This window comes from Plodia interpunctella, chromosome 5, assembly GCF_027563975.2.
Source record: "Plodia interpunctella isolate USDA-ARS_2022_Savannah chromosome 5, ilPloInte3.2, whole genome shotgun sequence".
NCBI classification, from domain to species: domain Eukaryota; kingdom Metazoa; phylum Arthropoda; class Insecta; order Lepidoptera; family Pyralidae; genus Plodia; species Plodia interpunctella.
This window is the reverse complement of record NC_071298.1, coordinates 7,413,779-7,435,864: the sequence shown is the minus strand read 5'-3', so window position 1 is coordinate 7,435,864 and position 22,086 is coordinate 7,413,779. Positions and strand designations below refer to the sequence as shown.

Genomic DNA, 22,086 nt, shown 5'->3' with positions numbered 1-22,086 from the left:
TATCCGTTTTGCATGGCTTGAACAGTAACAAACAAGTTACGTTTAGTGCCCTGCACTGCACTTGTTTCATACAAAAGTGAAAGTTTTATCTCCTCCCACGTCGCTTGTGGTCTCTTAGGAATGCGACGTCCTGCGACGATGGCCACACTAGTTGTTGGGTGACTGAACATTTAAGATATACTTACTTTTTAATATATTAAGAAATAAGCGTATTCAAATTATTTAAACAGAAATCGCCGAATCGGAATTGAGAAAAATCGAGATTAGGTAGAAAATAGACGTTAATTTAAAAGTAATGATAAAATAAAGTGTAACGATATATCAATACATTTTTCTAATCCATCATGAAGGGTGCTGCCTAAAGCAATATTTATACTTGGCATAATATTTTGATGGCCATGCCGGTAGCGGAGACCCTCCTCGCAGCAACTTTGCCATGATTGATAACTTGGCCGCGACAGACGACGCGCGAGGGGATAGCCGACACTTTTTGCATCAAGTCCGGCTATATTCAGTAATTTCTTGTCTTATGGGACCAAAACTTGCTTAGCAAAATTTCTAATGTTTTAATTTTCATTCGTATATCTTGTTCGGCTCCACGATACATTTTTAAGACAGTCATTTCACCGACTATACGTAATCATTCCAAAGCCTTTTGTCTTATTAAAATGCGAAAGTGAGTTTGTTACGCTTTCATGCTTATTTTATTCAACAGATTTAGTCATAAATCTGTGCATATAGCTATTGTATAAATGTTTTCAAAGTACAGAGAACAGACATATTTACAACGTAAAATCTTTTATTTTTTAAATGGGTCTGAGGGCATTTAAATATAAGTACGATCAAAGTAATCAATATTCTCTAGTTTAATTAGCTTTGAACATATTCTTCCTGATATGTTATTTATATCTTTGCGTTTGGAAGAATAAAATGTTGATTAAGTTCGTGCCAATATCGATAGTCGATGACTCGGTGTGGAATATCGATGGTCTAATCTATAATTCAAAAAACACGTTACAAAAATCTCACAAGTGCTCCAGAGTTCATGAAAGATTCATTCATTTTCCGTTGGCGCTTATTCTATGAAGGTATGAACAGTGACATACTTATTTTTTATCAATAAAAGTTGAATAAACATTAAATAATTTATAAAACTAAAATATTATCAAATGTGGTTTGTTCTTACAGACTGTGTAATATGTATCTCCACTACCACGTGTAGGTTATTACAAAATTTTATTTTAGCTAAGCTAATTGTATTAACTTAATAAAAAAGTTGTTATAGCGATATCATGCTTAATTATAATAATCCTCAATATTAAAATAAAATTCAAACTCGTAATATTTTATTCTAATAATCTGGGGCTCGGGATAATGTGGTGTGAAAATGAAAAATATACGTGGGTATAATGTATGCATCACGCGTTTGTGCGTCGCGGTAATTGGGGCCAACCAGCCGTCAAAACGTCGCAATTACTTGCCACAAAGTTCTTCTATATTATATATGTATATATTTTGTAAATTCTTATGAAATTATTTTTTCCACGTCTTGGAGAAAGTTTCACGCACATAAAATATCGATAGCGATATGTAACTTGGTGCTAAGGACTGCTGTGAACAAAAGACGTATTTATAAAATATCGTTAACAATATCTTTGAAACGACGAGAATTTTCTCATTTATTAAAAACAAACTTTTGCCCTCAGCTTCGCTTGCGTTTATTTTGTGCGTCCGCTCATAACTTATTATTATCTCGGGATCTATATAAGCAACGTGTCGCGATTTTAGGTTAGACCTTCCGCTATATAACTATAAAAATCGTATTAAATTCCATTCAATAGATTTTGCGCTATGCGCGTCTAACTTATAGAGATACTAACTTACAGAGACCGATATTTGATTTAATATCCCCTATGTACAGACATAGCCCAGTTAACGTTTTATTATACTTACCTATGTATAGATAAAACCGATTTATTCTACCGAGCTAATCGGGTTTGAAATAAAATTGCACATTTCGAATGTTGGAATATATGGAGCGAATCGATGATGATGAAAGAATAGTAAGTAATAGACACGCAAAGCGTCGCAAAATGTGTGGCAATGGAAAACACGCGTCCAGATTTACTTTTAATTTTATACAATTTCGATGGATGATCACCAGATCTTCTACTATCTGTCTCTCATCTGAGCATTTTCCCGCTTGCTTCCTTAGCCGTTAAGCGTCAGATCATATCTCCTACTACATGTACTCTAGAACAAAGTTGGAATTATTTTCACTAACCCATCAACCAGAATCAAAAAGAAAAAAACACTTTTTTTTTCTTAAAAAAATTTGATCTTGAGAATTAAAAAATACAGTTGCGACAGGCCTATATTGTCATTGTTAATCTAAGCAAATCGTGAGTTACGATACATAACATTTTTGAATTGCTAAATTTCGCTTGTAGAAATCATATAGCATTAAAAAAGCTTTATTATATATTTATTGATATAATCGAAATATTAATTTGGATTAATTAAAGTACGGCTGTTTGGCGATTTGACATGTGTGTATGACACACGCACACACACATGTCAAATCGCCTGAAAAAATAACCGCATTCTGACTGAGCTCGAGCAACTGTAGTATTTTACCAGAGCTCTTAGCACTTTGACACGACTAAGCTTGTGCCCGTAAATTCCATGTGCTTTTACTATAAGTATGCTTCGCGCATCTGCCAGTCGGCCAGGTATTGCATACAGTGGTGTTCTCAGTCATTATGTATTTCTTGTTCAAGATGACCCATTCAATTTTATGCCACACGTGCTTGACATGCACGACCCCCACGAATGCGCAAGCACCGTTGTGATGCCCCCTTTATGTAAGGTGTTGATATTACATGGCTTTTTGTAATGCGAGGTGGCATTTGAAGTAGTTACCTGAAATAAAATATTTAAATAGAACAAACGGCAGCGCAATATGAATGTCTTGAGCTTGATACTGCTGCTGTTTATGTTGGTAATATTTTTCTTTTGTATGTGAATTGCCGTCCGAATCTACCGACTTATACACGAATTTAGAGAGTGGTGTATAACATAGAATTCATAGCGTAGGCGACCGCTACTAGACGGAAATATATAATGTACCTATGTACCGTATAAATAAAGTATGTAGTATTAATAATCAACAAACTTGCATGCATGTAGATACAGTTGACCGACAATAGGTATGCGTTCACAGCGAGGCGCCCGCGTATGTTACAGAGCCGCGAATCTGTGGCATGCATGCATATCACTGGCAGCTGACCGCAAGAGTAGGATCAACAAATACCAAAATTTCGAGATACTCAACTCATTCTCCACACTTATCAAACAGTATAGCTCGCGTGGAGAATTAGTTGTCTTTAAAATCCTAAATAAATTCTTAAATCCTTACCGTTATATTAGTTACTATATATTTTTTAAAATGGAAATTTATCTACAACTAGGTGTTAAAATGTAAATTTACTGATTGATGTCTTTCTATCAGTTTCTGTCTGTCTATCAATATCAAGTAATTCTACAACAAGCGCACTACAAAAAGACATGTCACAAGAGTCCCCAACATGTTTTACGTCCCCATTCGCGACGAAATCTCTTGCATTATTATTATATTCCCTTCGCTCACAACACAACGGGGAAAAGCAAAAATGATCCTCTAAGCGTTCATATGAGCTTGAAAAATCTATTTTCATCTTTCGTTTTCAGACCTGCTCTTGAGTTATCGAGTGAGAGAGATAAGGAGAAAAAATACGATTTACGTGGATGATATCGCGGCGGCCGTGTTTCCAAGTCGTTATTATCGGGTTATTCCCATGACATATGTATAAAGGGGCGGCGGGAAAACATGTGGCTAAATTGTTGCTTTTGGCAGACATAAATAAGAAAGCCAATACAAAGATTTCCCGAAACATTTTTCGAAATTCCAATCGTCCTCGAGGTAATAAGCCAGATTGATAGATACAAAGAGTAAAAAACATATTTAGTATGAGATGTAAATCAACCACTATGTAATAAGCTATACATGCATAAGTATAGATAGGAACCTTTAGTTGGACCGTAGTATAATCCATAATATACCTATTTTATAACAACTGTAATTACAAGTATATATGAGTTATACAATATTGTATATGTAAATAATTATTTAATTCAAATTAGTATGCGCAATTTAATTAATTCAATCTAATTAACGAACATGGCAAAGTAACAGCGTGCAAATCCCTAAAGATCTTCATTACATTAAAACAAATTTTATTTTCATGGAGCCGCTGAACCTGAATTCGTTCATGAAATGAAATGTCGTTTCCAACGTATTTCTATATAATTAACAGAAATGTTTTAACAAACTAAATCTTTATTTATTTAGTTTAAAGCTATCCCAACGAAACTGTATGTTATATATGTTATGGACCAGGTTATTAATTATAACATTATTATTCATACCTGGGCACTTTGAATACGGTCTGACTTGTAGTAGTTTAGGGGCAGCACTAAGATGCGATAAGACTACGTGGAGTATGTTTTACGGAAATTCGTTTGTCACTAAGTTTTGTAGTTAATAATAGTAATGAAACCTTTTCCGTAGTCTGCCTAATAGATGACGAGCATAATAATAATGTCTAGTCGATTATATTGGTGTTAGAGGTTTGTTCTATCAACTTAACTGGCCTATAATAATATGACATTATTTTGAATATAAAAAAACGGTATTGATCTTGTCACGATTAAATGGATTTCATCTCAAAACTGAATTATTTATTTTCAATATAGTATCAGTGTTTCTAATTCTAAATGCGTCTCTGTTCATTTTAAATAGCTTTTACATTTAGCATTATTTCATTTTGGACATTTTTGATAGCATCCCATTATTCACTTGGTCCACAACATATATAAATGTAACAATAAAAGAACGTCGTAATGAATAACAAGAGTACAATGTTGATCATTTAATTAAGCGGGCCTTGGGTAATAAATTGAAATGAATTATGACGAAAAGTCTACTTACTAAAATTCATACTTCCTTAATATTATAAATGTAAAAGAACCTGTCTGTCTTCTTGTCTGTCATGCTTTTACGACTAAACTGCTGGACCGATTTTTTTCAGATACAGTTATATATACTCGAGGTCAAACAAAGATTATCGCGGCCGTAACTGCAATGAATAAATCTTGTAGAAAATTTATAACAAATTTCAAAGGAAATTTCTTTAGATTTAGATAAACCTGGCAACAAATGCCCGGGAGAGAGTGGTAGTAACCAGTGAACCAAATATTCAATTTAGCGTATTCTATTAATATATAGGTTGTAATGGCATCAATCGCTTCCGTCAAATAAAGGATATTGGGTATATGGGAACCTTTTTCCAATATAGTCTAATTGCTTTTGGGCGGGACAATGTGTGATCCCTTTCATGTTGTTAATCAAAGTGTAAGAGGTTTACGTTAAGGGCGAAGTTATGTCATGTTGGTGCCCTTCCTAATACCCACCCTTAGAACAGAACTATGTCATTGTACTTCTTTTTTACGCATATTTTCGCCCAAATTACCTACAGTCGTTTCAAAATAAAACTATAAGTTTGTTTGAAATAACTGTTCTTATTGCACACATTGTCAACAAATTCAAAGGTACATGAAATTTTGAAAATATTTGCTTCATCCAAACAAGCATATGAAAAATCAATGTTAAATTATATATTCGTATATCACGTCTTGAAAAGGCAAAGTTAATGGACACATTTCTTAAACAAGTTTACGATAAATACTAGGAGTTATTATGAAACGCAGGTGAAAGTTGGCCTGTGTCATGCGAAGATGGCATTAAAGATACCGAACGGAGTGCTAGATATACAATGTGTGCAAATTCATAATGATGATAGGAGACCTCTCCAGCCGCGCGGTTTGTTCATGACCCTCATCAACTTCAGAACCACAGAAATTGATCCGTGTTCAAAAGGCTTACCACGAAACATACAAATAGGTACGTAGTACGTTAATAACGTCCAAATGCTGTCTCTTTTTCCCATATCCTGTACGCATCGTGTATATAAAAGAGAGAACGTGTGGACGCAATGACGTGCTACGCGTTTTATGTTTGAAGGTGGCCGCCCCATAACGCTACTATATGAAGTTTGTGGCAAGACAGGTATTCAATTAAATATGAAATCAGCATTCACTTGTAATACGTACATGGTTCTTACAATTGAAAAGTGTATAAATAATGTAGATCGATTTAATTAAGATTTGCGTCTCTCTATCACTGGTAGAGACACTGTACGATTGCATTTAACTCTACGTACTAAAATCAGTAGACAATAACTTCTATTATTAGAATTCATCCACTATTCAGATTATTTATACAAGTAGTACAGTTTCATCTGATTCGAGATATTGATAATTCATTATCGTTAACAATACCATAAATCAATTCATACCTTTTCATTTTAAAAATGGTTTTGAGGTGTTGAAATAAAATTTTGCGTTTTGCTTAAATGATAATAACTGAGTATTAATAATAACTGAAAATTAAAGAATCGTTTTGTAGATGGGGGAATTAAATTGCGCCCCTACAACGTCCAGTGGACAAAGGTTTTGTTTACCATTTATACAATGAAAACATAACAAAGGCTTTCTTCGTGTTTTCTTCTTTTTTATCACGAATTTATTACACGTAGCGGTGTTCTGACGCTGTGGGATCAGTGCAACCACTTTTCGATTCCACTAAATTTAGGATAAGACAGATAGTATCTAATTAGACAGCACTGCCGCTGTACTTTGACTAATTTATGGTGACATATGTGTTTATAAAATTAGTAGCAAAGCCTAGTTTAATTATATATCTCATCCTTACGTGTTCCCGGTCGTGGTCCGGTGAGTCACGCCGCCGCCGCCGCCGCGGAGGTTAAAAAATAAACCAAAAATGTTGGAGATACGACTGTGATTTCACTACCCGCAGCCTGCCTAACGTCAACCTTTATTGCTAATGTTATTGTAGCGTATCAGCTGTCAAAGGTATATGTGTCCCTTAATCGCTTTTTACGACGGTCACGAGTGAATACGGAGTGGTCTTATTTCAGAGCGAAATCGCACCACGGCAGACCACACGCAATAATGTCTACTAGAAAATTCGCACAAAACCAATTATATCATAGAAATTGTTTGATCATCGATTTTGTAAGCTTTACATCTTTCTAGCCAAAAGGAAGATATTTCATTTTAGCAATGTTTTATTTGTGTCAACATCCACAAAATACAGAATACTTGTTGTCTCTTCGATGATTATGATATGAAAAATTCCATATCTGCCTTGTCTTTTAGAATATTAACAGCCTTTTTTCTATTTTCAGGTACTCCCAAAGTACTATTCTTAAAAGGAAAGACAAAAATGTTATATGTGTTTGCCTGCTAACATTTCATAATGTTTATAAACAATAGAACGATGTTCTTAACGACAGTTTTAGTGTTAATAAGTGCGGTGGGTGCCAATGTGAACTCCTCAGCTAGTGATGTGACTGTGTCCAAGTCTCGCATGTGGTGGCTGAAGACCCTGCTGGACCACCACTACTGGTCGGAGGTGGTCGATAAGGCATCGCTGCCGAAAAACTGTGAGGAAGACCTGAAGAACTACCTACAAGCACTCGAGAAAGGAGAACTATGGGCTTCGAAGAGTAAGTTAAATTTTATTTGATATTTTCCAAATAAAATACAATTCATTAGATATAGAGATAAAAACTTAGCTGAGCATAAAACTTATTAATAAATTGGCAACCGGAAGGCAAAAATGAGCAACGGAGTTGCGTAAACTTACTGCTATACATTTTAAAATCATTACAACATTCGCAAAACTATGGGTTACGTGTGCCAAGCAATGCAGTAACAGTTAAAATAGCTAATTATGATCACGTGGGAAGAAGCAAGCGTTTATTTAAGAAAATAATAACAGCTCTAGGTTGGTATATAATGCAGATAGATGTCAGGCAGTGAGATAACGCACAACTAGCATTTACCGATTGCAACTGCGGGCAGCTTAAGATTGTTGACCTGTTTTATAATTGTATAATACGACATGGGTATAGCAAACGCCTCTTTGCGTCATATTATATAAGTGCGGAGTGGAAGAAAGCCGTCGGCCAGCCCGCGCGGCGGTCGCACCTTCGCGATTTGCCGATCGCAAGTGGGTCATTCGGTTCGGCCACGCTGACCCGTCGGAGTGCCCGCGCTCAACTACTGGGTGAATTCAATGGGTACATACACAAATGATCTTACTGATATTTTATATACGAAAGTTCCTAGCACAAAGCACTTCATTGGTTTAATAACATGTACGTACACGCGTAGAGCACAAAGTGCAACGTATTGATTTAAAATTGTTGTCACACTTAAACCACGATAAAACCATGTTGTCATACCACAGATTTTTCCCGTATACGCTGCTCGAACGATCAGCCAGCAAACCAAATGACAATACTATTTTCGAGACTATCTCTGATGAGTGTAATTACTTTCTATTATCATTCACGTATGAAGATGACTTAACAAAGCTCTCAACCGGTTTGTGTTCACTTGAGCGTGGTATTATCTAATTTAGTATAGACTATGTAATATGCATGCAATCTGTTTCGTGAACACTCTCATCTGAATAGTTTATAAACTTATAAAACAAGTAAATACTTATAAAAAAAGATAATTTTTGGTTGCGTGTACTGTATGTATAGACGTATACGTACGACGTAATTATATAATTTTAGGTAGGTTTGATTTTTCATCCACGCAGACCTTCACCAGACGCAAAATGTCGCGAAATATCGAACTGTACATTGTGTGTGATATAATAGTTGGTCAAATAAGCTTGTGACAATGCCTGTTAAAAGGACTACTGATAATATTTCATAGTTTCAGTAAGTAGTACTTTTAAGGAGCATTGTAACTTGATACGCCATATTCTAGTATAAGAAAGCCAAATCATAGTACCAATATATTAGCTACATAGTTAATGTAGAATTTTTAGTTAAAAGATAGTCGCGTTATTTTCAATTGAACTTATATAGTTTCGAAAGGTGTGATGAAATATCATCAATCGAAAATTAGAATAGGTTTCTGTTTTAGAACTTGCTTACGAAATGTGGGCGTGGTATCGTATAACGATAAATATACTTTCCGTTCTCCGGCAAACATTTTGGCTGATCACGCTCCTGTCCGAACGCATTATTTGAAAAATCACAATAGTCTAAAGTTTCTTACCTAATTCGAGAATTTTACCTGGTTTCCATTGAATAACTCTAAACTACGTAACTTGCCCTTGATTGGAAAAAGGGATATGGAGAAGTATAAATGAGTAAACTTTAGTTTTAAAAACATGAATGCAATGTGAACAATAATATACTTCCATAATATTGAAACAGACATGCTTAGATAACTGTTGATGCTATTGTTAAACTCTGTCAGCACGCTACGTCCTGTTTAGTGAAAGAAAATTACGGAAACTATTCCGTATTTTTCTTAGACTAAACAGGTTGCTTTATAAATTAAATTACAAAACTGATTTAATGTGTACGGAGAGTTTATTCAATTTGCCAATTGTCCCCGGATGATTATATTAGGTACTTTAATGAATACTATAGTAGAAGTAAGACCTATAAATTTTTACTATATGAATAAATTCTTGACAAATATATGTATTGGGATTATCGGCGAATTCCCATAATGCAAAGGGCCGAGGCCAGGCCTACCTGTTACGTAAACAAACATTTCCCACTCATCACCGTGGACCTTTTTCCGAACAGCAAAGAATAAATACCCTTTGGGGGTCTTCATTCGCGTTACGTGACCGAACTTCTGATTCTGAATTGTCACTCGTTTAGTTTGGAACATCCATCATTCAGGTCGCACATTTTATTACTGCCACTAAGGAACAGTAAATTTCAACGAACTTGCCTGAATATCAAGAAGTAACTCGTCTAATCCCTTCGTGTATGGACAAAATGTTCGCCGGCAAGGCTGTATCGAGATTTAGCTCATACATTTATGTAGCATACTTGCTTACATATTTGATTGAGCCAAGAACATAAAATTCATTTATGACTGACTATTGTCTACTAAATAGTCCCCTCCTATTGTTTTTTCGTAAATATGTTCTATGTACATACATTGTCTAGTTACAGCTTTATTATAAGTATATATTATTGTTGTTATTTTATTAAGTTTATTAAAAAAATAAATTATATATTTTATTCTATATATAAAAAAAACGTAGGCGCAAAAAGTACGTAAAATTAAAAAATAGAATAGACAACAATGTTGAAATACTACGTAAATAGAACCTGCGACTACGCAGTTGTTGACTTGTTTATCTTAATGTGCCATCTTTCTTGCACAGAATATATCTAAGAAAACCGTAAATATATGTACATAAACAAACAAAACAAATTTTACAGAACCTTCTATGCATTCCAGTTCGTAATTGACCGTTATTTTTTTGTTACAAAGACATTTAATTCAAGACTAGCTGCAGCTTCGCCCGTGTTTATTTCGTGCGTCCGCTCATAACTTATTAATCGGTAACATAGGATCTAAGCAACGTATCGAATTTTATAAAACTTATACCAGATTTTAAGTAAGACCTTCCGCTATACAACTATTAAAACCGCAACAAATTCCATCCAGTAGTTTTTGCAGACAAACGGAGAAAAAAAATTTGCCTTCTATTAAGTCCCATAAAGAACCCCATAATTATTTTTCTTTAATATCTCCTATGTGCAGACATAGCCATTTATAGTATTATTATATGTATAGATCGTGTCTAAAACGATTCCAGGATATCTAGGTACAAACTAGTCTACAATACAGCAAACTGTTCAGTCGGAGCAGCCCCTGAAGCCTCGGTCCACAGAATGCATCGCAATTTGTCGGTTCACACGCGCGTAAATTGGAAACAATTCATAGTCTGCTGCAGTTGCACACGGACTACCGCCAGTTTTATTGAGAATAGACACGCCGCAACGGGTCTGTGTGGTAACTCGAATGTAGGCTGTAGGTCCTCTTTAAAGTTTGCCAATACAATAATGTACAATAAAATAATACATAACCATGCAATAACACAATGAAATAGAAAAAAAGTTTTTTTTGTTACAGAAAAAGATTTGATTCTCGGCCGAATTGTGGTAATAACCAGTACTTAAGTTGACAATTAATATAGATAATTTGCATTGTTATAATTATAGAAAGAAACAACTTCGGTTGGTAATATTGTGGTCCATAGTCATCGATATCATTAGAAAACATAAAATAATAACAATGTTCTTCTAAACAACTGGGCTACCTTGGCTACTCAGTTTTTAAGTTATCTCCTTAACATAATTGGAATGTGCATATTTGTGTGTTAAATAACAATTGATTTTAATAGTTTGCATGTACGTATACAATCTGTTAAGTGGCATTGAATATAGGTATTGGCGTCCATTTCAAACGATCAAATAAATGAATATCCTTCATTCAATTTAATTTGTACAAAGCAGTACCTTTATTTAAAGCTCAATTGTTTGCTATATTTTACATGTAAAAAAGTTAGAATTTTCCTCATCTTTGCATCATTTTTTACCACAGTATTTCATTATAAAACTGTTATAGATTATATTATAAATTGTTATAGATTAGGCAAACTGACCACAATACGATGCGAACGTTTATTAGCTGCGTAATATAAAATTTGATGCATGAAACTTATGTTAGGTATTTACTTAATATGCTCCAGCCTGAGTAGAATCCAGATTCTGCGATATTCTGCATGCGATCACAGGGATAATTAAGATTTGATTTAATGAAAATGACACTTAATCTTGAGCAATTACTGCTATGTATACTACGTATAGTGTTCTTTAGTAATTTAATAATTTTATCACTGCGGCATCTAAATATTTAATAATTTGACTATCTAAGTTCTGGGTAAGTAATATAGTTGTGCAATATGGTTCAGTATACCTAATAAAAGAAAAAGTCCAATACTTCAGCACTTCTCCATGTGTTTCGGAGAAAACAGCATTTTTCTTAGTAGGAAAATATATCTTTGAAGTACTCCACCTCATAAATCACACAAGATTTGTGGAAAGTTCATACTGTGAAAATTGCAGTAATAGAAATTCTTAAAATACCTGTAATGTTATGGCATCGTAACTAAGTAGATACAGCACAATCAACATGGGAAAAGTATTAGATTTGACTTGATAGCTTGATAGCTAACTAACCTATTGGTGTTTATTAGATATTATCTTGTAGTTATTGACATTTGTATTTTCACCTCCTAACTCTACACAGAAACATGTGAGTTTCATATTTATTTTAAACCCGTTATTCACTTATTTTGTATCGCGTCGGGTATATCGATCGAAATAAGTTTTATTGTTACAACTAATATCCAATCCACCATACCAGTCTCGTTTCCGCTTATATTACCTTGTGGACGGTGGGGTAACCTAATGATGTATTCGCGTTTAACTTCACTTTGGCAAATAAGTAAATTGCATTGGCGTTTTCTCGTTTTCTACATTACTTTCGCGTGGCCCACTTCCCAGTTTCGCGCCGCACTCACTGTCCAGCTTTTTATGCTTACACTCTCACTCATCTACACGTTGCATTCGATGTAGTGACGCCACAAAGTCCAAAAGAGCAGTCCAAATTTACAGATTTGCCTGTGATTTTACAAACGGCCGCATGCTCTGCTTCATTAGAAATTTTATTTGAATACTATAATCTAGCACATTTATTTTTTAAAGATACCTAACAAACTCGCAAGTGATGAACCTTATAAAAGTACCTTATGAAAATAATTATACTTTGAAAGTTGCCCTTGATGGATCTTTATGCCGCGGTAATAGGGGCGAGTTTGGAGAACATTGCATTTGGGTACCTACCCAAATGCAATGTTCTCCAAAGCCGTTGTGCTGTAGACTATGTAAATTTATGAAATTTAGCTTTTAATTTAATTCACAATTGATATATTAGTTTGTGTAATAATGTAAATATTTTCAAAATGACCTTGTAGATGTTAGATAGTTCACATTGCGGCAAGTATATAGGAAGTTATCAACCCCTTTCAATGCGTTACGGTAAATTATTTAATGCCAACCTTCGTCGTATAGGACCCCTTTAGTTCGTAACTTGACCTCTACTTACTTTACCTGCAATCTACTATTATTTACACCAAACCTGGCCTTCACCTTTTAATTAATATCAGGGTCTTTACAAGTATTTGCAAAGAGATCATAAGGCCGCTGCTCAGTTATCTTTTGTTCTCATTCAAAACCCATACATATCCTTAAATCTGCTTAGTTAATTTAATGGGCTTATAATTAATAGAATGTAGGTAGAGGTTACCCGAGGTGACCTCTACCTACATTCTATTAATTATACAATTACACAATTTACCTCCCAAAACAACAAAACGAAAACCGTTTTGGTTTTCGTGAATTGCTTATCATCGTAGCTTTATTTAAACTTTTGGAGAATTAATTACTATGATGTTTATTAGTTTTTCAATTTATGTGTTTTACGTTAAATTTATAATTTCGTCTACCTATATACACATTTACTTCTAGTTTTACAGAATTTTCCTTTCAAACGCAAACACCGATCTTCATGCAGTGGGAACCAGTATAATGCTACTTTAGAAAAGATAAAATTATATATAGCCCCGGTTACCTTGTAAAGCCGAGTGCTAAAGTTAGCTATAAATAATTACTAAGTATGTTTAATTAGGCCGAAATTACAATGAATATCTACATTAAAATTTAGTTATTTAAAATAATAAAAAAGTAATTAAAACGATTTGATTCCCTGCACTTACATTTATATATTTTTTCTTTCACATTACTAAAGTAAACTATAAATAGCTACTAAATATGTTTCATTACTCCGAAATTATAATTAAAATCTACATTAAAAGTTAGTTTTTTAAAGAAATAAAAAAGTAATTAAAACGATTTGATTCCCTGCAATTTTATTCATTAATTCCTTCCTCCACTTCACCTTGCTACACAGACTGCAATGTACATAAATCAACAATAAACGTGCAATAAAATCGTAACACTAGTGTCGCAAACGACAGAAAGGTTTGACAAGCTTTCTCATGGAATTTGCATAATAGTATATTCGACCTAGATTTTTCTGCGATAAATATATAGATATTTTTATACTAAGCGACTACATGTCGTGTCTCACATCCGTGTCAATGGCCCACTTCTAGGAATTTTTTTATTGTCTAAATATCTGAAATAATGCCTTTCTTAAAACTCTCACCGTGCTCTCACCTGCACAAATTATTATTATATTAGTTACATAAATTTTTTAGAATTTTTTAATCTGAATCTTTATTTTTTTATCATAACGTAAATTTGCCAGTAATTGCAACAATCTTATAAAATAGAATCCTGAAACTGCATAAAATTTTAACCCACACGTGATTCTTAAAGATCTATGCTTCGAAACAAACTAGAAGTTTTGTCTTTTTTTATACATATACAAACATAAATTATTATTTCAAGCATAGTTTTGGGGCAAATTTAAATTGCGGCATTGTTGCTCTCGACAATTTGAATTTTCCGAGGTAATACATTTTTGACGGGTCAAGATCGAAATGATCAACTTTGAAGTGGCAATGGAGTTTACGATATTATTTTTGTATTGTTATAAATATACAAACATAAATTATTATTTCAGGCATAGTTTTGGGGCAAATTTAAATTGCGGCATTGTTGCGCTTGACAATTTAAATTTTCCGAGGTATTTTTGACGGGTCAAGATCGAAATGAACAACTTTGATGTTGCAATGGCATTTACGATATTATTTTTGTACTAGCTGATGCCCGCGACTTACACCTACCTAAACCTTCCTCTTATTGAAAATCCTGTATCAAAATCTATACTAACTTTTAAAGAGAAGAGACAGCGTGAGGTGATTTTGTTTTATACTATGTAGTGATTGTGTTGCTTTTAAGTGTTACTATAATAAAGTTACAGTGCCATTCTTTCGGCGCGAAATATTTCAATAATCTAACCAACAGGAAAATAATACTCACTTATACGTTAATACGTTACTTAATTAAAAGCGTCACACTGTATTAACAATTAGGTTTTCCAAGAATACGATTAATTATGCCTAATTTACGAAACTAATCCAAATATCGAAGGCTCGCGAAGCGTTACTTTCCGTCAAGGTATCTTTACTTACAGCTAACTGAGTTACATAACGGCCAGTTACGCGGGAACTAGTTTCTTACTTCTTATGAATGAAAAATGTAATCACTGACCTACATGGAGAGCTTTGCCCTCGGATTAACGTGTTTGTCTGCTTAATAGAAGAATGCTTTGTATAGAGAACCTTTCAATATTTATCGATTTTTCTTATCTCTTGATATAGCTTATTTACGTAAATTTATTAACATGTTGTGTAAAATGAATTAAATAACATTAAAATATTTGTGTATGAAATGAAATGTACGTCACATTCTTATATCAACCTTTTTTATTGAAGCTGTTGTTTCAAACACTTTTCAGTCGCAGCCAGTCTGGAGTGTGTAGCATTAAATATATAAAAAATGTCTAGAAAATAGGTCAATTTATTTCCGAACTAATATTACATTAGATATAGTATTTTTGAAGACTCCCACTACAAACATATAAAGGGTGACTTTTAATACATTGGCAATATTTTGTCTACATGCTCAATCCATGATTCTGAACAACTTTTAGTATGGGGATAACTCCGAAATCGCGAACAACAATCAGCTGTACAAAAATAAATACCTAACTTGTGGAAAATGTATGGATCAGCTGATTTTATTTATAGTTGTTTAGTACCATGGACTGGACATGTAGATGATGAAGTTTTATGTGGTAAGAAAATATTTCGTAGCACGGGAGAAGTCTAAACGCGGTCTACAATTATTCGTAGCACTTGCTACACATACTATACATGGCGTTGTTGAAGGTAGGCAGATACACGAGCGCAGACCGTATAATAAAAATAAATGCAAATACAATTCGCCCATGAGGATTAGAAACGCCGATCCCAATAATCGTTAAATGTTGTTAGGCACGTAATAGGTTACTGCAATGAATAATTGTGTATTTGCTTTGTAGCAGACCTTCATGACGTCTGTTTTTAATTATGTATGGCACAATTAAAAATAAACATTGCTTAATAGTTTTGAAAGCATAAAAATGTTTGTTTATTGGACAAGCTGGGGCTCGATGGGTGACCAGCAAGCTGTGCTGTATGACATAATTCCGAGCTAGCCGACCGCGGTGGTGGTCACTCTTGCGCAAAAAAGCGCCTGACGTATAATCGCTATTTTCATAAAATACGTGAAAGTAAACATTTCATTTAGCACTCACGTGCCGAATTTGACGTCACCATGTTGTGTGTCTCGACGTTTTCTTGTCAAACAAGGTAACTTAACTTGACTCTTGTCTCTGTTAACTTGTATGGATAAGCTTCTGGTTAGTTAATGTCATACCTAAACTTAATTTCGTATTTTTAATTATTAACAATACATAGCCATTAGCCATGTATTGTATATATTAATAAGGTTTAAATTATTTGTGCCCAAGTTATTTTATTTGTATACCTATTAGTTTTGTTCGATTTCTGGGTATGTTGTCTATTGAGTCTAGTGCATGGCTAAAGGAAATTTAAAAGTTATGAGTAACTGGGATACCATCATGTATCTAGGATCTAGAAAGTATTACTAGGTCTTTATGTAAGTTTTCCACGTAATCTTAAGTATTCGCTTACTCTAAACCTAGCAACAGAAATATTATAAAGGTAATGAAATACAATCAGAAATACTTTTATTAACAAAACGCATTTTAATATCAAGTATATATATATATATATATATATATATATATATATATATGTATATATATATATATATATATATATATATATATATATATATATATATATATATATATATATATATATATATATATATATACGGTATCTGACGGGCTGCAAACAACACAAATGAATGAAATTTTTAACTTTAATCAGGACACGAGCGTCCTTAGAAATTTTTGTAATAATAAATATTTTTATTGCATCGCCTGTTGCCTCCGTCACAGTGCCAGCTACCGCCATAACATTTCCAATTACGAACCACACGAAAGCAACAATCAATCCAGCCACTGAGCTACTAATGATAACGCAACCCTGTAATTTGACGATGTGAGCTCAGAGCGACTCAACATTGTGCCCTGGGTGTTAGTGTTAGAGTTTACACATAAAGACTATTTTTGCAAGACCTGAAAAAACTTAACTCAAGTAATAACTTTAACAATTGATTCAAGTATTTGGAGAAACCTATTTATGAAATCTTTTCATTAAAAAAATCAGTGTGTACCTAAACTGTACAGGTACCGGCCACTTTCTGTGCACAGTGTACTTTTAGTTGCTTTCGTAATCAAGCGTGGATTAGTTGATTAACACCTGTGTGGAAACACGTGGGTTACCAAACTAAAATTGATGACTCGATCTGTACACACTAACACCCGTGTCAAGCTATTATTTGTAACATATTTTTGTATATTACAAACTAAGTATAGTTAGTTAACAAAAAAAGATCTATCTTTCACTTAATATCATCAATTCATATGTAATTATAGAGCATTGGACATCTTTTCGTATCTTTTCGAAAAACTATATCTAATAAACTATCGTAAGTTTCGTATGAGATCGAAAAGGTGATCTATCATTGCCAGCTTTGACAACTACAATAAAAATAATAATAACAAAGTTCACTTTAGAAAAATATGATGCTGCAGAACTGGCGAGATAAGACAAGGTCTTAGCTTGTTAATTCATGTCATTCAATTTTAAAACAATTGTAAAGAGCATCGTGAGTTTGTATAATTTCCCCACAAGTGTCCCGCAGTTTTGTCGCATCGGTGATCGGGGTAGCCGTTTATTGTGGGCTATTATCCCTTGGGATCGGTAAGTCCCTCGACCCGCCCTCCCGATGCGATTGCCTCTAACACCCTATTGGAAGGGAACAGCCACCGCAATCTCCTCAGGGACCGTGGTCTCGTGATGATGCCCGTCCACTGAGATTGCTCTATATGAAGGTTGCGTTATCAACCAGTTACAAAAACTACTATGGGTGTTTTGAATAAGTTAAAATCAAATGAGAATCACGCATTATTTGTAATTACAATATGTATATTTATATACAGCCATGCTTATTAAACGTACATGTAGTGTTTTTCCATTTGATTAATAAAACTTCATTACATAGTATAGTAAATTGACCGCCAGGCTTGCACACTTTTAGGCACACTTTTAGGATTGATAATGACTGTTTGTTTGCACAAATGGTCGCTTATATGAAATAAATAGGTTAAATAGTATCAAAGCCCCGTACTGCTTTTTAAAAAACATCAATGCGCTCCTGTAGTGTAAAGACAGGTTGTGTATTGCAGAATATTGGTTACATTACAGCAAGCGTGCGAGCGGTGCAGCGGATCCACCCGACAAAGGACATTGCCAAACATTTCCACACCTAACAATTATTTCTACTGTGGTAAACTCTTGCCACAATTGAGAAAAACGTGACTTTAATTACCACAAATTAGGACAATTCATTGTTTTCAATAATCATATTTTAATCTTACAACTATAAACAAATTGTAGTGATATACATGAAAATAGACATTTTACTAAATTACTTTCAAGTTATTTTTAGTAAATTATAATAGGCTATAACTACTTAATATCTAATATACTTTCAACAACAAATCAGTACTGTGAAGATTGTTAACATGACAGGATTCGCAAAAAGCCGGCGTGTTGTTGTTTTTAGTAGGGTTGTCTTTTACGTTTATGACATGACTAAAAAGCAGTTGCTGCGTAATGTAAGACAATTCAAAAATAATGTGATGTCACTCAATTAATAGTTTAGTGGACTGGCGTTTAATGTCATTCATCGTACCTACTATAGAACTTTACTCATAAATATTGTGACCTAGCTGACATGACCAAACTAATTCCACGCGAGACCAGATATTTCTTAACCAGAGGACTGTCTGACGTCAACTCTCTAAGAATATTATTGTTGCTTAATAGTTGCCTAGCCTAAGTAAGTATAAGTTTAACAATTTCTCAGTAGCCATGTCCATCCATGGGAGGATATTATATTCTAGAACGGAACCACACGCCACCACAAAAACAAATATAGGTATTGCTCTTAAAGTGAATTATTTACGAGTATGTAATAATGTATATTAATTTTTTGTTTTTATTAAAATGTATATTATTAATTTATGAATTAGGTAGGCCATATATAATATCCAGTGTATTAAGCAAATTGAAAGTTCTATATTCGTTCACTGTCACAATGAGGACGTCGGCCGGCCATGACTGCTCGCCGGAGTCACTGGCGGTTGCCTCTCGCGACGCTAATCATAAGCTTCATTAAGAAACAAAAAATTAAACGGCCTTCCAGTCGCGCGTTTTCCTTGTGCTCCACTTTACGTGAATGTTACCGACATTGACAAGGGTTTTTATTTTGTATTGTACATTATTTATACCTTACCAACTCTGTGGACTATTTTATGCCATCGACAAACACAAACGGTACTAAACGTTGCGCGTCGTCGTCCAATGCTAGGCGAACATTTTCTCTTTTCACATCTGAGCGTTTTCCCGGTTTCTTCCTCACCCGTAAAGCGTTGCGAACCCAGGATCCACTCTCCTAGTTTTTTCTAGCCTAGGCGAACATTTCCAATCCAATCAATACATTACGCCAATACATTATTTGAGTAACCCAAGCGAAGTGTTATCCCCTGATTTCCCCTTTCTACGCATGTGCAACTTTATCAGTTGTACAAATTACAGAAAAACCTACCCATCAAATGATAAAGACTATAAAATTCTCTTATCCCTGCGATCAACGAAAAGCTTCTATGCTTGCATGGCCTTATCCTCTTCTTTAGATTTGTCTCAATATGTCTTTGTCCCTCCGCTGAAATTCATTATTCACTAAATAACTTCTCTTTGTCATAATCAATGAAGCTGGAGGCAAATCCTACTTGACAATATTAATTATTACGATATACAGGAGCTGTAACAAAAGGCATTTACGAGTGTATTAGACTGTTCATGCTGCATTGAATTCTACTTTGTTAGAGTAAACACTATCTACACAATAGAGCACGATGTATTACAATTACTTGTAGGGTATATTTACTTAATTAATGACGGCACTTTGTACTAACGATAATTTTGCGGTAAAAAATACCTTATTGTTATTCTAAGATATATTTTAACAGTGACCCACGTGTACTTAATTTCATCGAAATTTATTAAGTGCATTTATTTATGACATTGGTATTCTTCGCATGATGTTCACTCCAACAGAATTTCAGATGAATTAATTAATTTCAAAGTTGATCCATTACGATCCATATCACATCGTGGCAGTTAGGTATAAAATAAATAACTGGCGAAGGTCTAGTCAGACGTTTCATATCCATTTAATTTACATTTATGGTTATGTGTTTGGATGGTCTTTAGATTACCTAACACATCAAGGCCACTTCGTACCCATAAAATAGTATTAATCTATGAATAGCTATGACTAATAAATTTAAATCATTATTTCAATATAAAATAATTTTGCATCAAATCAAAGGACTTGATATGTAATGAATAATAAATAAATAATTGCGCTTTAATATTGTAACTACAAAACCGGTGGGAAGATGCAGATTCAAATGGGCGAAGCTATACGACTTCAAAACATATCAAAAAATCAATCGACTAGAGACATTGATTTCGAGAAAAAAGCAATAACTTATATTTGCTTTAAATGGGTGCGTATGTCAATACAATATCCAAATCCCTAGCAATTTGTGGAATAAAACCATCCAAAATTAATGCTTGTACAGCATTATGATTTCATAAGCCTTGTTTCGGTGAATATTAAAGCAATCGGAGTTCCTCGGAGATTGATTTCCTGAAGAATCACCTTTGTGTACATTATTTATTATGCCGTCTGCTCTGTTTCTCATATCTAATGTAAAGGTCAGCCTTCACTTTACTAGCTAAAATAGGGAAGAGATTTAGGACCCTGGGGAAAAAACCTTCTCTTTTATCATCGCTTCTTGCCAGTTTCCTTCAGTGGCATCTCAAGGCTTGGAGTCCGCGTATAAGATTCATACTTATATATATTTTATATATGTATAATTTTGAAGAGTCGGCTGTGATTTTAAGACCGTTCTCCTGTTTGAGACGTCCACCCTAGTGTTGTTGTTAGCTATCTAGGCTTTTTATTCCTTGTCCGTCTCGTACGACATTAACGGGAGAATATAAAAAGAGGTCAGAAACCAAGCACAACTTACCTATTTCTTAAATATCTTCTTTCTGGTACTTTATATCATTTTTAAGCGACGAAATAAAAACCTTGTAAAAATCCCTTCTCTTTCCCAACTCCGACGTGTAAGTATTATTTATCGCTGTCCTTTTTCAAAGCCGTAAATGTCGCCTAATCCTTGGAAATGGAGTTCACTTTATTTGTAACTAATTAGATTTGTCTTCCTCAGGTCAGACACCGTCTTATGCGTTTTTATCTGCAATTATTAATCGTACCTTACATAAAATATATTAATTATCATAATACAAAAAATAGCGAATTACCGGCTTATCAGGTCATGTTAATTGACGATATAAATAAAACCATTTGCAGTGGTGCATCGCCACAGATCATAAATTCTCGCAAGTGCAATCACACCGTTGCAAAATGGTTGAAAACACTGCGGTGCGGTTTCAGTTAATTGTCCATTTGCGACTGCTGCACTTTATGTCTATAAAACCTTTAATAATATTTTATCAAAACCATTTCAAATGTGTTTTAAAATGCTTCTGAAAATAAAAATTTTATTCAACGGTAATTGCTTCTAGACTTCCATAGAACGTACCACTAATATACAGCGCATTACATATTTAATTCAGGGTTCGGTAAAGAAGGTCACACTGAATGTGAATGTTGGGTAAAACAAAAAACAATGAAGTAAGAA

General features: G+C 34.0%; 1 protein-coding gene across 2 annotated transcripts in view; it reads left to right on the top strand.

Moving 5' to 3' along the window:
• Positions 1 to 22,086, top strand: part of LOC128670015 (nose resistant to fluoxetine protein 6-like) — a 40,427-nt gene that overhangs the window by 3,045 nt on the left and 15,296 nt on the right. Inside the window, exon 2 of one of the 2 annotated variants that reach the window (XM_053745339.1) lies at positions 7,368 to 7,688. In XM_053745339.1, coding sequence (XP_053601314.1) covers positions 7,439 to 7,688 — 250 coding nt within the window. In that variant the 5' untranslated portion in view covers positions 7,368 to 7,438. Of the gene's footprint in view, positions 1 to 7,367; positions 7,689 to 8,158; positions 8,265 to 22,086 lie in introns of those variants that run through there. The other variant, XM_053745340.1, reaches the window with a different exon arrangement.